Raw genomic sequence first — 16,653 nt, 5'->3', positions numbered from 1 at the left:
AAACGTCAAAAATTTCAAAATATTTATGTATTTACCTTATTACCTTCAACATTATACTGAAATCGCTAAAGTATAGTTATTATTAATATATCTACATTAAAGAACTATGTCACCTAAATCCAAAGATACTGCAATAAAAAAGCCACTTCTCCAAGTCTTACGACCTAGTATCAGTAATTCTAGCCTAAACTATATTCCAGATGATGTTATAGAAGGTATGTGAAAATTGTATGTTTAATCAGTGATGAGTTCCTAGTAACTGTAACTTTTCCGCGTACTTTACGTTAGAGTAATTCCAACACATTGTATACTTAGTATAAAGCATATAATAATAATATTATAAAAGGATAATATAATTATGTAAAATGACATACGTATTTTATTTCGCTTTTAAGAATATATAGGAATGGTTAATATATAATAATTGTTTAAGAAAGTTTGGTAGGTATATTAATTTATGCTTCAGAGTCTTATGGTATTGTCTTAACATATAAGAAATTATTCACATAAAAAACTTACGTTTCGATTAAAAATTACACAGTAGAAAGTTATTAATGAGTAGTATTTGGAAATAGGTTTTGATGAACGAATAAACACTGGTATATCTTGGACAATAGCAGAAAAAGCGGCGCGATACCATAGACAAAAATGTAATGTAAAAAATATTCCAATGGTTACATTTTCAAAAGCATTACAAAATAAAATAAAAAAGAGTATCCTCAATGGATTTCTCGATGAAGATTCTAATTTCACTCTTAATGAACAATGGGAAATATTACTTTCGATGGCTATATGGGATAACGAAAAATTTTCTAACGACGAAGGAAAAGAATGTTTTAATAATAACAATTCATTGACTGATAATATGATTGAGTTGATAAGGACCGCCGTTCGTCGTGATGACCGAGAAATACTTAAAACGAATTTGAAAATGGTCAATGTACTTAGAGTGAACGATTGTGAGGTACGTTGAGGAAGTATGATTTATTATATTCTGAGTTTAATTGATTACGATCGTAAACAAACGAAACCATTATATGTTTTTCTCGTTTGGAATGTCTATTCGATTCATACCCATTGATTGATTGACTCGGTTTGATTAATTACTCAGTTTAGTACTAAATTTTAATACAAATAAGTTATCATTTCTACATTTGCTATGATAATTTAATTCAAGTCTTTGACAGTCAACATGATCTATTTCGAATCATTTTGATGAAAACCTGAAAGTGCTTGTAACTTTTAGTATAAAGAAAGCATCGAATCATTCAATATCAATATTTAGAAGAGGTTGACAGATTAGACTTCCTTTTAGGTTTTAAATTAAAGTTATTTTAATTTAATAACTATATGAAATGCTCTTTTATAGATGACAGATTTTGATGAATCTTTGAAAAAATTTACAAAATTATCAACTTTAAATTTGTGCGCCAATTATATAGCTAATGTTGACACGAATTTCCTTCCACGAGGATTACGAATACTAGAATTACAGAACAACCGCATTAACAACGTGAAGATATTTGTTGAACATTTGCCGCCTAATTTGCTTTATTTGGGCCTCTCAAGGAACATACTCAGCAATGGTTTGTAAACAACTGTCTTCTCTTGAATTTTACAATATCAACGTCATTTTATATCGTAATAGTTGGCGCACGCGGTTTCGCTCGCGTGTTATGAGTGGCGGTCCTCAGAATAGCTAACAAGGTATAAAAAAGTAACATGGGTTCCAGCGTGATTCATACAATTTTCAACAAATTCGGAGTGGCTGTGAAAGCGTAAAAATTAGTATATGATGTAATTTAAAAGAAAAGTTATATTTGAGCCAACATCAATTAATATTGAATAGACGTAAAAATAATTTATAACAGTATAAATAAAATATTCAGTGTAAAGAACCTATACATATGCCATTTGAATTAGATTAGTCGTAAAATTAAAAGTAAATTGAGAAATAACGATTCATAATTTCAGTCAATAAACTTAAGTAATCAGCAGTTCGACTTAGCGTCTTTAATTATTTATTAGATAGGGGTAAACGATCAAAATCAAAGTATAATTTATTTAAGTAGGCTATAGGTGGTTTAATCGTCATTTCCGAAGATTACATTATATGATGTATTATGGTACTAAAAGTTCGGAATATATATATAATCTACGATGACTTTCGGTGTGAAGTTAATGCCTCTACCGAAGAAAATTTAAATACCTAATTAAATATTCGCCATCCTAAATGCAACGATAATTCCAACGTGCCCTTCAAATTGCAATAACATAAAACATTTTATTGATGTTTAGTTGTAGAACAACTAATGAGTGAGTAGCCCTGTCAAGCCTGAAGCTCTATCACTGGTGATTAATGTCTCTACATTTCGTAGAATCTCAACATACAATATCTACTATAAAATATTGGAAAAATGACCAAAATTGATAAAGTTTTCTCTAGTACTGTAGTACCTACACGTTTCGGTCTTGCTGAAAATTTTATAGTTATTATATATAATTTATATACTTTTATATCAGTTGTCTGAATGAATCTGCTCAAAATTACTTGTTTATTTTTGAATTTATGAGTTAATGCAATCATTTATGTCATATTTGATGTAATGAATAACTCGATTCTTTTAGGCACTATGAACGTAATAAGAAAAAATAGTTACTAGCTCTAACTAGACCTAACTTGTTAAAATTACATAGTAATTCCTATTTTTTTTTCTTTCATTTTATTATATTTATTATTTTTTTTAATTTTAGATGGTGTAAGTGGACTATCAAGGCTACCACACAATATAACGGTGTTAGATTTGTCAGATAACGACATCTGTGATATAGAAGTGGTACTAAATGCACTAGCAGTCTTGCCCGGTCTGATAGCTCTACAACTCGCTGGAAACCCTTGCGCGGTACACAATTTCAAGTGTATATAATTTAATACAGATGGCGCTATGAGCTAATTTTTACTTAATAATACAACATAATAATATACTCAATGAACAACATCAACATTATATAATATAATGTATTTATGATCAGATCTATTCAGCCAGGAAGGCGCGCCTCTCCACGCAAAATTAATTATTGGCGTGTATTAGTATGAGTGACGCTCTTGCTTATAAGAGGTATTAGTGTGCGTAAGATGATGTATGAACAATTGCAACAAATAAAATAAGATTATATTTATGAATACATGCCCACAGTGACATGAAGGGGCGCGCCTTCGTAAGTGAACAGATAATAAGTTTAGTTTCTAAAAACTGCAATTGCATTATGGCGTATCCCAGTGGTTGCAATATCGCGTCATCCGAAAAATTTCGTATTTTACACCGACAACAGTGGAGACATACAGTGGGGAGATGCGAGAAACAAATGACAAGCACTAGGAGATTCTGGATTACAATCTCAAAATGACGATTCATAATAGAGATGATCTCATTATTGACAAACAAGCCAAATCTAGCCAGAGCGGCTGAGAAATCCAGAAACACGTGCGTGGAGAAATTACAATACATAAAAAAGTTTAGTTTGATAAATTAGATGCCTCAACAAATCGATTTCTTATCATAGAGGATTTTTGGGGTATTAAAATTGTATGAAATAATAACTGTTAGGTCATGCTTCTTAAAAGAAGTTAATTAATCCAGAAACATTTTATGTAAAATGTATTGTATCCTAGCTATTCCTTGTCTATGTATATTCTTTTATGTGTTATACTTGCACAAAAATGGCTTTAGTTTCAAATTCCACTCCATATATCTTTAATAAAATATGACTTAGGTCACAGTTTTTCTTCAATGGTAAAAACCAGAATAAGAAAATTGTGGGAACCCAATCGAAGCATAGCTAAAACAATGGCTCTTGTTTTTAAATATAACCAGCATTATAATTCCTTGGTAACAAAAAAGCCATTACCTTAACTGCCTAACTTCGCCTATAAGGTATAAACTGCTGCTTGGTTTCATAAACAAAAACCTTTTCTAGTTGGGCTATGGTACTTTTGAAGATGTAAATAAGGAGTTTTATAACCAACCTTATCTTATGCTCCTTGGTTTAATAGTTAGATACTTTATGGGCAGGTCTATATTTTATGAAAAGATGGACCTATTTAAAATTCATTTGACTACTTAATTACTTTACGACTCACCCAGTTTAAATGAAATTGATAGAATCTCATCTGTTACCATAATTCGCATTTTATTTGATTTTGAATTATAAATATATATATTTTTTTAATGATTTCTAGGTGTAGTACAAAACTCATCCAATTTACAATTATCACTAACTATGTATCAAGCCTATTATATTTCTTAAATGTACTACCAAATTACTACTTGTTTTTTATTAGCAATTTTTAATCTTACGGAGATTTAGGTGTGTGCAGCATATGCCCGTGTAACATTAATGCGACTGCCGAGACTACAATGGCTGGACGCTCGAGAAATTCTACCCACGGATAGACCGTTAGAGCCGTTTGAACCTCATCCTGATGATTTACGCTCTGCTTACTTTAATTTCACTATCTTTCGGGTTATGTCTGTACCTCAACCGCCTAAACCTGATAAGGTAAGGAGTGACATAATCCGTACAAAATAATTTGTCTAAAATTTTGCATAATAGCACGCCAAAGAATACAAGGTCTGAATTAATTATGAATATATTGTTATTATTAATCAAATTGGGAATATATATCCACTTAGTTGTTTATGTATGCAAGTATATGTACCACATTTATTTGCATATTTTTTTTTAAATATTTTAATGTAGCATGTAAATATTATTCTGTGTCTGCAATGCCTGTAGACTATATTGTCTTGAATAGCGCTATTCTCAAGCTTCAACTATCATCACATGTCTTTCAATGGCCAATAATATTTATACAAGAGATATGTTTTACTATTTCTTTAAATAACATTTTTACTTAATTTAGTAATACATATTATAAAGCAACCCAAGGTTATGACGCTATACTCTCAACGATAGTTAAGAGTATCGCCGTATCTATCGAGTTTGTCGATTTTTTTAGCTTTTATTAGTTGATAGTGCAAGCAATACTTTTTTTAAATCTTTATAGGGTGCTGTGACAGCTTTTCACGTTGAATTGGAACTGCCTCTATTGGATTCATTGCGACGAAAATTTTTAATGTTCCGTAATAACGAGTCGCTAGTTGAAATGTTACCACCGCCAGAGGACGACGAATGGCCATCCGCGGCACCGACGCCCTCATTTGCAGAAAGTAAAATTGCTGTAGGTGAGTTTTAAATTGAATTACTTAATACTAATATTATAACAATTATATATAGGTACATATATAACAGTCTCTACGCAAATAGTAATTTAAAACATATACAGGTTAGTAGGTACTTCTTCAGTGCAACACATTTTCCTAGTTGTAAAAATTTATTTGAATATATTTATAATAGGAGTATGTCAAAAAAAGTAAATAATAGTAAATTTTTTGTAAGAAAATCTTGTCGATTAGTGAGCATTTATGTTATTTGACAGTACACCAGAAGGCTATAAATTAGTGAGATCTATGCTGAATACAATAATATAGAGAACTAGTTATCGCCTGTGACTTCGCTCGCATTTAGGAGTTGGTCGTCAGTTGTTAGGCAAAAAAGTAGCTTGCTCCATACTTTTATGAAAGTATGGTGGTATGGGTGTGCAAAAGTAATAGAGAGACAGAAAAAGTTATTAGTTAAGCTTCAAAATTACCGAGTGCTTGATCTTGTTAGGACCGTTTCACAAAAAAGACTTGTAAAGCCTTTTCTTACTTCTCGGTACATTAGATATTAGAACTTTTAGGCGAAGTATTTCATGTTTACATGTCTTCGACTTTAAGATATATTACCCTTTTTGCTTAACAAATTTGAGGATTTAATAATTACTAACGTAACTCTACCATGATTGCAGCCGTGGTCTCTGAATGTTTCTTATCAATATAAATATAAATAAGATTGCCATAATCGAAGGCACAATGTATCTCTTACATAAATATTATTTCCTTTATTATTTTAGAAACATCAAAATTACGAGCTTCTACTTCATGTTATGAACAGGACATCTACAATCATTTGGTGGCAAAGAACTCCCGTGAAATCTGCCATTTCACAGTATTCGAGAGTAATCGTGTTCAGTGGAACAAGATAATGAATTTCCAAGAGCCAACAGTTAAAATATTTTGTCCAAACCTTTTCGCTTTGAGAGATACATTCCGCACGGTTATTACCGTACGACTCGTGTACACAGTGGTGAGTCTTTATTCCCACCAAAAGTAAAGAATCGAATTTAATTGAGATGAGATTGCGGTATTTTGACATTGGTTGCATACTTATTTACTTTACATCTTCATCCTCTTTATTGTTGTGTGTCTCTAATAACTGTAGTAATAAACATCGATGAGGCAGAGTTTTATATAAAATATTTACCAATACATCAAAATGACCCTCCCCTAAAAGTCTGTTATAATAAAATATTAAACATGAGATACATTAATGCGTAGTCTCTGTTGGACAGAAAATAAAAAGTTTCTGCTCGTAGTTTGATACAATATATTAGATAAAAAGCATTAAAACATTATTTAACCAGTTGTTGTTTCGTCTCTACCAATTTTTTCATGTAAATGTATTTTAGTTGGTTCGGTGGTTCGTCCCTCGTCCACTTAGGAACGAAGCAAAGGCTAAACTTATTTTTTTGCATTGAGTTTATGGACCGGAAAATGGCATAATCTGACTTTTTAGAAAACTAGACAGAAACGAAGTCGGTGACTAGCAGTAATATATATATATATATATAAATTTCCTTTCAACAGACAGTTGTGGGTAAACAAAGTAAACCAGATAAGAAAAGCGCACTATCTCTAAGAACTCCAGGCGAACAACGAGTTACATTGGCCTCCATCAAGTGCGTACTCAAACGGCCGGACTGGAGCCAACCCTCGCAGCACTTCCACTGGGACGACACGCTGATCACAGACGAAGCTATCCATTGGGGAGATGGTGACCTTTCTGTAATAGTTTTAAATGTTTCAGTGCACTAATGTACATGCAGTAATTATATATTCGACCGTAATTGAGGTAAACATACGAATTTTCATGTTTCGAACATTCTACTGTTACTTCCAAATGAAATTTATTGGTAACACTAGAGCTCTTCAATATAGCTCGTCAGTAAAATAAAGAATCGTGAAATGGTCTGAAAACAATGATGAAAGAAGCCACTGAAGAACTATTTAGTTTTTGCCTATTTGCTTAGATATGTATGTACGTGAAAGCTTTTTTTAAATATTCCAAAACAATAATAACGACAAATTTATTTTAAATCTTTTTTTTATTTGATTATTGTAGGGATTTATTTGTTATTCCTGTTTTCATTATTGTCTTATATTAACTTTATACCCATTGCATTTAATTAAAAATATAGTTATTTTCTTTTATTCTGTATTTTATAGAGTAGTTTCTACTTTTTTTTAACTATCACGAGCAATACTATATATTACCAAAGCAATATATTTTATTAATTGTTAAACAGGTATTACAGTATACTCTAGCAGCTGTGAAGACGCCAAAAGGAAAACCTGATTCAGACCCTAGTTCAACCAAACAGTTTCCACCAGAAAACCTAACCTGCCACTTTGGGTTTGGAATAGAAACTTTACGAATATAATAAAATGGCTTGAAACTTTTTGTAAATCGTAATAAAATTTTAAATATTTTTGGAATTAATTTCTTAATTTGACTCAAAATTATATTTATATATGATATATTATGATTCCAGTCCCGGCTTCGCACGGATACAATAAGGCTTGATAAAACGTTTATTTAATATTATATGTTTCTATTGGTCTGTATATTACTTCTGAAAACTTTAGCAATCATCATCATATTTCAGCCAATCAATACAAAATCGTAATGAATTAAAGCTAAACCTTTTTCATGGATCACATTTAGTGAAACCGTATAAAAATCCGTTAGGCAGTTTTTGAGTTTATTGCGTAAAGAGACTCGTTCTCACTGTTTTAATACTTAGACAATAAAACAAGTAATTGAGTAAAGTAATGGTTTTTTGGGCATAAAAAAGTATTCGCTGTAATAATTGGTGATTGAAAGTTTTTAACGCATTAACTCTACTAAATACTAAAGTAGTACGGACAAACCCTTAGGCTGCAGAGGAGCATCTTTTTAGGTTCTGAGTTCGTAGCGGTTTGGCAATCTACAGCTCTAAGTTCAAATTTATAGTCAGAATTGATATTTTAAATAGATAAATGGACATATCCTCAATTCGAACAATCGCCCTGATCTTGTTAGGGCCATATATAGTTTAGTTTGTTTTGAATGGCGGGAGCAGCGCACGAACGCTGGGGTAGCCAGCTTGAATACTTGTTATCATGTCTGGGGTATGCTGTCGGCATAGGAAACTTGTGGAGGTTTCCATACTTGTGTTATAGAAATGGAGGAGGTAAGTTGTTTAAAAGCCCAATTATAAAATAGTAAGAAATTTAAAATACCTATGCACAGTTTATGAATTAATTTATGTTTAGCAAAAGAAAAAGAAAATACTACCAATAGTCTTCAGTACATCCCATTCTTACTGAGGATAGTATACTAAATTCCATATAGCGAAAATCTTTAACTGATTATGAAATGGTTTATACTAAGCCATAGCCAATATGAATTAAACTCCAATAAATCGCAACATATTAATATAATATAATAATGAAATAAAATCAAAATATTGTATAGGTATATTTGTTTATAAAACCCACAGTAAAGTAACTGCATTTACTACTAACAGTATTTAAAACGGGATATTTCTCGTGAACAAGACATTCGTAGATAATGTCGAAATATCGAGCTCCACCAAATAAAAATAAAAAACATGGTAAGTATCTCGTTTTAAATACTGTTAGTAATAAAAATAACCATGTTAATTTAAAATCTTATAACTGCATTTACTTATTTAAAATTATTTACGATTAAAATATTTCAGGCGCCTTCCTCATCCCATACTTATTGACTCTTGTAACATGTGGTATTCCACTTGTTTATTTAGAGACTTTTCTGGGGCAATTTGCGAGTGCAGGATGCATTTCAGTATTCAACATAAATCCCTTATTCAAAGGTAATTTTTTATTTTTTAATATTAGCGCTCTCTGTATGCTTGAAATTGGACCGTGTCAACAATATTGAAAATACAAAGACAACAACTATGAATTTGTATGTTTCGAACATTTTTATTTTACTCTTAATCTTTCATTTCCAATATATTATATTGATATACACTAAAGGTCGTAAATACAACAACAAAAATATATATATCGCTTGAAACACACAGATGAAAAAGGTACTAACTACTATTATATACTGTTTTGCCTAAAGATATTATATAAAAACAAAGTTATCAACAAACATCTTCCACAACAAATTTTCATTGATTGTTATATTCAATGATTCCAATGATGATGATGATATCCTCCTGAGCTATTTCGGCAGGGAGGACATTCTCAAGATAAACTGACCGACTTTGGTAACAGCTGCGCAGGACACATTTCAGTACACAGCTGTTAGCGCAAACACAAGTGCCCTCTTTATTCCATCAGTATCATAACTTGATAGATAATCTGATTTTATTTTTATTTAATTATTATGATAATCTGATAGGACAAAAATCCGATTCGATCGAAGGATATTAGGCGCAGAATCAACGGATTTACATACTTTCCGAGGCATCGAAAACATTACCAAAATCAGACTCAGGGCGTTACTGGGCGTAAATCATCCTCAATTATTTAAACAGAATCTTGGAATCTGCGGCTTTATAAGCTAGCCACTAGACTAAGAAATCAATAGAACGAAAACGAACTTTGTACTTTATAAATGTAAATAATTTTCGCATAAATTTCCTAATATAATTTTATCATTTAAATATTTACAGGAGCAGGCTACGCTGCAATAATTTTAAACGTAATAGCTATAATCTACTTCGCGTCAATAATGTCCTATCCAATACTATACATATATCATTCCTTCAGTTCGCCGTTGCCTTGGCAAAGTTGTGGTAATTCTTGGAATACTGAAAAGTGTCTAGAGGTATATTTAGGATATAATGTTTACAGAATATGTTTATAGTTGCTATGTTATTATATTCCTTATATATTTACAGATAACTGGAAACTATAGTTTAATAGCGAACAGATCAGTTACTACGCCAGAAGATGAATTCTTCCAGTAAGATATTTGGACAATAATTATTTATAAATTATTTTTTATTCTTAGAAAATTTAAAATATGCTAGTTTTATTTTAATGTTTTTTTTCAATAGATAACTAAATGAAATATTATCTTTTATATGACCTATTATCTATATTGTTACACTTAATATAAAACTTTATTTATAGTAGCAGAAATAAAATGCATAAATAAATAGCATGGGATAGGCACGGGTGAAATCTCTTTAAAAGGATACAATGGCCTAGATGCTCCTTAAAAAGATTTCCTCATCTACAGTTAAGAAGAAAAAAAAACAAGCTAATAATACGTATAGTCCTACAGAATCAATCATAAGAAAATTACTTGGTGGTAGGGCATTGTGAAAGCGAGTCTTGGTAGGTAACACCCACTCGTTATATTTTCTACGACTAAACAGCAACTCTTCGTATTATTTTTCCCAAGATTGAAAAAACGAAGAGAACGATGTAAGGTATGATTAATTTTGTGGTTGTGACATTATTAACAATATTTTTTTTTTACAGTATACGCTTGTTGAACATGTCATCGGGTATTACCCATATCGGAGGTATAGTATGGCCTTTATTCTGGTGCAATGTGATCTGTTGGGTCATTGTATATCTCTGCATTTGTAATGGAGTTAAAAGCGTTGGAAAGGTAAAATTGCAAGAAATCTGGAAATAAATTTTATTGGAATATTGCCAACGACAGTCTTTTCCTAAAAGTGGACTTCTCGTAATCCTATTTATGTCCACAGATCGTGTACTTCACAGTTATATTTCCTTATGTAGTACTTTGTGCCTTATTCATTCGTGGTATAACGTTGCCAGGCGCTTGGCAGGGTATACTCTACTTTGTTCTTCCGGATTGGAACCAATTAACGAAACCGAAGGTATTTCAAAACATCAATCACTGACTTAATCTTAAAATAAATTATAGAGAACATAATACTAAATCACTTTTAAATGTGTGATATCTCACATCTATCTAATTATAAAAAATCCTTTTTTGTAGTACTCTTAACTAACAACGTCGTAAAATTTTATAGTTTGTAGTTTTAAGTGTCCTTCATTTCTGGAACAAAATATATCAGCTAAAATAAGTCATATACGTCATTATAGTCTTATATAATTCGCCATTTCCATGCCTTAATTAAAACGTTAAGGTTTAAAAAAATATTGATTTTTTATACGATATACCTATAAGAACAGGAAAGTTCAAAGTAAAAACTAATTTTGTTCTAATAATAAAATAATTATGCTAGAAGCAAATGAGTGATCGGAGTTTTATTAAATGTGTATATTTCTTAAAATGTATATTTAATAATTATTACATTGTATATACACTTAGGTTTGGGCCGATGCAGCTACTCAGATATTCTACTCTCTCGGTCCCGGCTGGGGTGGACTTGTCAGCATGGCAAGTTTTAACAGATTTCACTATGATAATTTACGGTTTGTTTTCATTTATATATTTCTGGGAATTTGGAAAATGTCTTCGTTTTGGAGAGCTAGAGAATTAAATAATCTATATATTTGTCTTAAAAACCTTTAGACGTATTAGTCTAGCGCTATACACGCGCTCATATTTGCATTCCAAATCTAGAGATAATATTATAATATTTTATACTATAAAATAACGACATAAAAATTTAATAAATATTCATTCAATTAAAAATGAAATGAAATTGCTTATTTTCTAGATCTTCGATAATAATTCCCCTTGTGAATAGCGGGACAAGCATCTGGGCGGGATTCGTCGTATTTTCTGTCCTTGGATTTGCTGCAGAGCGTGCGGGAGTTCCAGTTGGGCAAGTAGCCTCTGCTGGTCCCGGATTAGCTTTCATCACTTACCCCACTGCCGTGTCCATGATGCCTGCACCAAACTTCTGGGCCATTACATTCTTTGTTATGTTGTTCTTTCTCGGTGTTGACACCATGGTAAGTCTATAGTTAGTACAATGTTAATTAGTGCAATGCAAAAGCAACTTTATCACATTCACATTAGTAGCTTTTTGGTTACCTAATTCGAAATAGGAACCTATTTTCTGTATGTTAATCTAAACGCTGTTTACAGTTTGTAACAATTGAAGCAATCATCGCCGGCCTCTTGGACGAGTTTACGCAAATGCGTAAGCGTAAAAAGCTTGTCACATTCCTGACATGTTTGATCCTGTTTAGTCTTTCAATCATCTGTAATACTGAGGTTCGTCGAAATTGAGTCAGATTTATAAATAGGAATATTTATCGATAAGTATACAAAAAAAATTCAACCAAATAAACTGCTTAAGATTGGTTTTAATAGCAGACTCAAGAGACGTAACCTCTTAATCCACAGGGCAGGATGCGCATTGGCGATATAAGGAATGTTTAATATTTCTTACAATAAGAGCGCCATTGTCTATGGGTAGGTGTAGACTGCAGAATAAGTCTTTCTCCGTCTTCAATTTTAAGTCCATCTAGCTGTAAAAAAAGGTTATACGAGTAGTTACTGCCTATTCCATACATGCGATAAATACACCCATAATCGAAATAGTACCAGTACAGTTTTTCAAACTAGTTTTTGTAGTTATAAAACGTATCATAAAAGGGCTATCTGGCGTAAATCGGACTTTCCAATATTTGCGCGTACAGAAACTTTCCAACATTATAATGGTTTATATTATTGCATTATATTATGTTAACCAGAAATGTTACTCACATTTATAAATAAATTTTCGTATTTTATTCAATCCCTGTAATCATTTAACTTAAATTTAAACATCAAACTTTATTAGGTTATTATAACACTCACTATGAATGATTTAATCGGTAAGCAATTCAAATTTACAATTCGCTGTTTTATTGGGATCGTAAAGTTTCTGTTTTTGTTTCCGGTAAGGGTGAATGGCCTTATTCACGCTATGGGGTGGAACTGTTTGTAGTAACGACTATAGATGCATATTTGCATGCTTTTGTAAATAATTGGATACATAATTTAAAATTATTCAAAGATTTCTTTACTATGAATTAAGAAATGAAAAATAATTAGGTACTCCTAACTTTTGAGATTAACAAGGTACAATTAGTTTGATAAATAAAACGATTGTTTAACTGATATTCAAAACAATTAATTAAAAATGAATACAACTTCTTAATAAATTAAAATAGTACAGCATTTTTACTCACGTTTTTCCATCATTGACACAAAGTAACGCATCTCTCAGTTCTAGTCAGCTCATCAATTATCACGGCTTTTTTTACATCAAAGTTTTTTCTCACTTTGACGAATCGAAGGAATTAGTGAATCAATATTGCCGATACGGATAGTCGGGTTTCCATTTATAGGTGGAATAAAATCATCGACGAACTGTCAATTCACGTGCATGCGATCAATCAGCCTATACCAATTCGATTCCATCGTTTTAAATTGGAAACGATTTAAAACGATCAATTTTCACTTTTGTGTATATTTTATGGTGCTACTTGGAGTAAAAACTCTTTTCATAAATCATTTCCAAAATCTTAAGAGTACCTCAACTCGACACTCTATTTATAAATAGGTGACGTTATAAACGTAGACACAAAAAATAATTTATATTGTTATTTAAACGCTAAGTCTGGATTTATAATTGACAGGTTTTTGTTTACATCTGTTTTATTTATGATATAGGTAGGCAGAGGGGCGAATGGGTTTGATGGTAACTGCAACCACTACCACTAGATATTGGCAAGAAGATTAGATATAAGAAATATTAATTATTCCTTACATCGCGAATGCTCAATCAATTTTGGGTATTAAGATGTAATGTAACTTGTATCTGTTGTTACGCTTGCTTGCTCACCAGGAACACAAAAATACGTATTGCTTTTTGGCGGTAGAATATCTGATGATACTACCTACCCAGGCGGACTAACACAAAGTCCCATCAAGTGATCGCAATTTAAAACATAAATCGCAAATGTTATCTTCATTACAATTTAAATTGCGCATATATTACTAAAAATGGAGCAAATATTATCTCAAAAAAAGCTGATAAGTTTTTGTTCTCAATTGCAGGGCGGCTTACACATTATTGGACTTCTAGACGCTCATGTAGCGATAGCATGTGTACCCGTTGTATGCGGCCTAGAGCTTATAGGTGCCGTTTACACCTATGGACCCAAAAAGTTAGCCATCGATGTTCTGTTTACGACAGGCAGACCTTTATGGCCGATGTGGATAATTTTATGGAGATACATAATACCTGTGTTACTTCTGGTAAGAATGTATAATAATATACAAGAAAAAAATTAAGTTTTGTCCTATAAGCAGTTTGAAATTGTTATGATTCATTTCGTATCTCAGTCGGGAAATTTTTACAACTAATTTACGGTGATAATCATATTGATACGGGTATTATTTTATAGTTATTACAGTCAATGACGCTTATCACATTTCTGACATTTGACTTTTTTCTTACAGAATCTCTACAGATAGGGGCTCATTTATAAAAACTATTTATCTTATATAAAATCAAATTCCAATTTAATTTTAAATATGTTTTATTCCTTTAGACTCTCGTGTATTATTAAGCTTTAGCTTTTTTTGTTTTTTTTTTTTTAATAGTGGATAGTTAGGGGTTGTGTGTACCAATAAAATAAATTATAAATCGTCGTGAACATCGTTAATAATTAAAAATAAATATCTTAAAGTTTTTAATAATTATTTCAATTTCATTACAGTTTCGTCCCGTATATCCTTAGGTTTTCTGGAAGAGACCACTTCAGCAATAAACCTTTCTACATTTCCCTTTTCACTTTCTTTTATTAACAAACTAATAAAAAAGAATTTACTTACAGATAATAACAACGTACTCTTTACGGGATGCTTCAGGCTGGGCGGGTTGGGTCGTAGCACTTGTATCGGTTATCTGCGTGCCGATACATGCGGCTAAAACACTCTGTATGACAAAAGGATCTTTTAAGCAGGTATTCCTAACAAATCCAGGCGTTTTTATATATACTATCGATAAATTATCCTAACGATAATCAATCAAGACCACTTTCTAAATAGAAAGAGCTAGTAGATACTTTCTTTGTCTGAGACATGTCACGTGACATTTGTCTTTTTTTTTCAATAAGACACAATTTGCACACAATAAATTTAAAGATTCAATCGTAAAGAAAATTTTGCCCTTGTATAATACACTGTTAAAACATAGTAATCGACATAAGCTCTTCTACATTTAAATAATTACGTTTGAATGATCTTTTGAATATTTTAAAATTTATTAAAATAATTCAACTTTTCAGAGATTACATGAAAGCTGTAAAGCGAGTAGTGATTGGGGTCCCGTTGAACCTGAGATACGAGAACGATGGAAATGTTTCCATGGTGAGCACATCACATCCAAGACATCTATAAAACTATCTAGAAACAACATATGATATAAAACATTTGTTAATAGATGTATTTTTGCAAGTTTTAAATACATTGATGACAAATTAATCTAGTTTTATTATGTACTAGCGACCCGCCCCTTCTTCGCACGGTTGCAATGCTGATACTAAATACATATACTACAGAATTTCTTACAACGTTCACAGCTTTTTTGTCATTAGACAATACAAACCACCATGTTCCTTATATATAAAATTTCCGACCGTATCGATCTATACTCTAATGCAAAATGTATTTAAGGTACTTAATTCGATAAAGATTAATGCCATTCAATTTTAAATAATTAAAATCGCTTCAAAAATAAGCCAATTTCTCGTAAAAAGTTAAGGATAAAAAATTATTATTGTGGGTTATCCCTAAGAGATAGACATACCATCACGGACTTTTTTGAAGACCTTTATAAGGTGTACAATACTGTAGTATAGTATTTTGATCTATCTCGAGGGGTTCAGCCAGCGTTTCCACTGTATGTGCAAATAAATGTGTTTATTTACATCACTTTAGAAACCTCTAAAATTATCAGTGTTTCTCTAATATATCGTGCAAGTTTTACATATAAATCTTTCTCTTGAATCAATCTATCTATTTAAAAAAACCGCATCAAAATCCGTTGTATAATTTTAAAGATCTAAGCATACACAGGGACAGACAGTGGTAAGCGACTTTGTTTTATACTATGTAATGATGTAAGAAGTTTTTGTAATTAATGTTCCTTTACAGTACTAACTAACTTGTAATGCGCGTGTGACTAATTACATACATAACATATACTTCATAAATTGTATGTGTATAAAAAATAGATCCTCACTTAATATTATAAATGGCGAATGTTTGTATGTATGAATGTTTTGATTATTTTTCGCATAAACTACTGAATGGATTTTAATGAAACTTTACAAAAATATAGTGTATACGTCAGAATAATACATAGGCATATCATTTAGAAAGGTATTGTGTGAATAATACATGACGACCAGCCCCTAAAACGCGAGCGGAGTCGCGGACGAG

At 31.4% G+C, this 16,653-nt stretch overlaps 2 protein-coding genes across 2 annotated transcripts; both read left to right on the top strand.

Moving 5' to 3' along the window:
• The first annotated feature begins 52 nt into the window (after positions 1 to 52).
• LOC125077227 lies at positions 53 to 7,663 on the top strand. Its single transcript, XM_047689105.1, has 9 exons — positions 53 to 215; positions 576 to 964; positions 1,370 to 1,586; positions 2,755 to 2,903; positions 4,369 to 4,560; positions 5,069 to 5,246; positions 6,017 to 6,249; positions 6,810 to 7,007; positions 7,529 to 7,663. Exons 1-9 carry the CDS (start codon positions 107 to 109, stop codon positions 7,661 to 7,663), a joined length of 1,800 nt encoding a protein of 599 aa, XP_047545061.1. The 5' UTR covers positions 53 to 106.
• A 668-nt stretch (positions 7,664 to 8,331) lies between these two features.
• LOC125076919 (sodium- and chloride-dependent glycine transporter 1-like) lies at positions 8,332 to 15,632 on the top strand. The gene is made up of 12 exons (XM_047688656.1): positions 8,332 to 8,455; positions 8,987 to 9,118; positions 9,932 to 10,086; positions 10,160 to 10,224; positions 10,749 to 10,881; positions 10,982 to 11,116; positions 11,575 to 11,678; positions 11,927 to 12,164; positions 12,301 to 12,429; positions 14,263 to 14,463; positions 15,045 to 15,173; positions 15,498 to 15,632. Exons 1-12 carry the CDS (start codon positions 8,332 to 8,334, stop codon positions 15,630 to 15,632), a joined length of 1,680 nt encoding a protein of 559 aa, XP_047544612.1.
• The last annotated feature ends 1,021 nt before the right edge of the window (positions 15,633 to 16,653 follow it).

Source organism: Vanessa atalanta, chromosome 3 (genome assembly GCF_905147765.1).
Source record: "Vanessa atalanta chromosome 3, ilVanAtal1.2, whole genome shotgun sequence".
Lineage (NCBI taxonomy): Eukaryota > Metazoa > Arthropoda > Insecta > Lepidoptera > Nymphalidae > Vanessa > Vanessa atalanta.
Note: the sequence above shows the minus strand (reverse complement) of the source record. Positions and strands in the feature narration are given on the sequence as shown.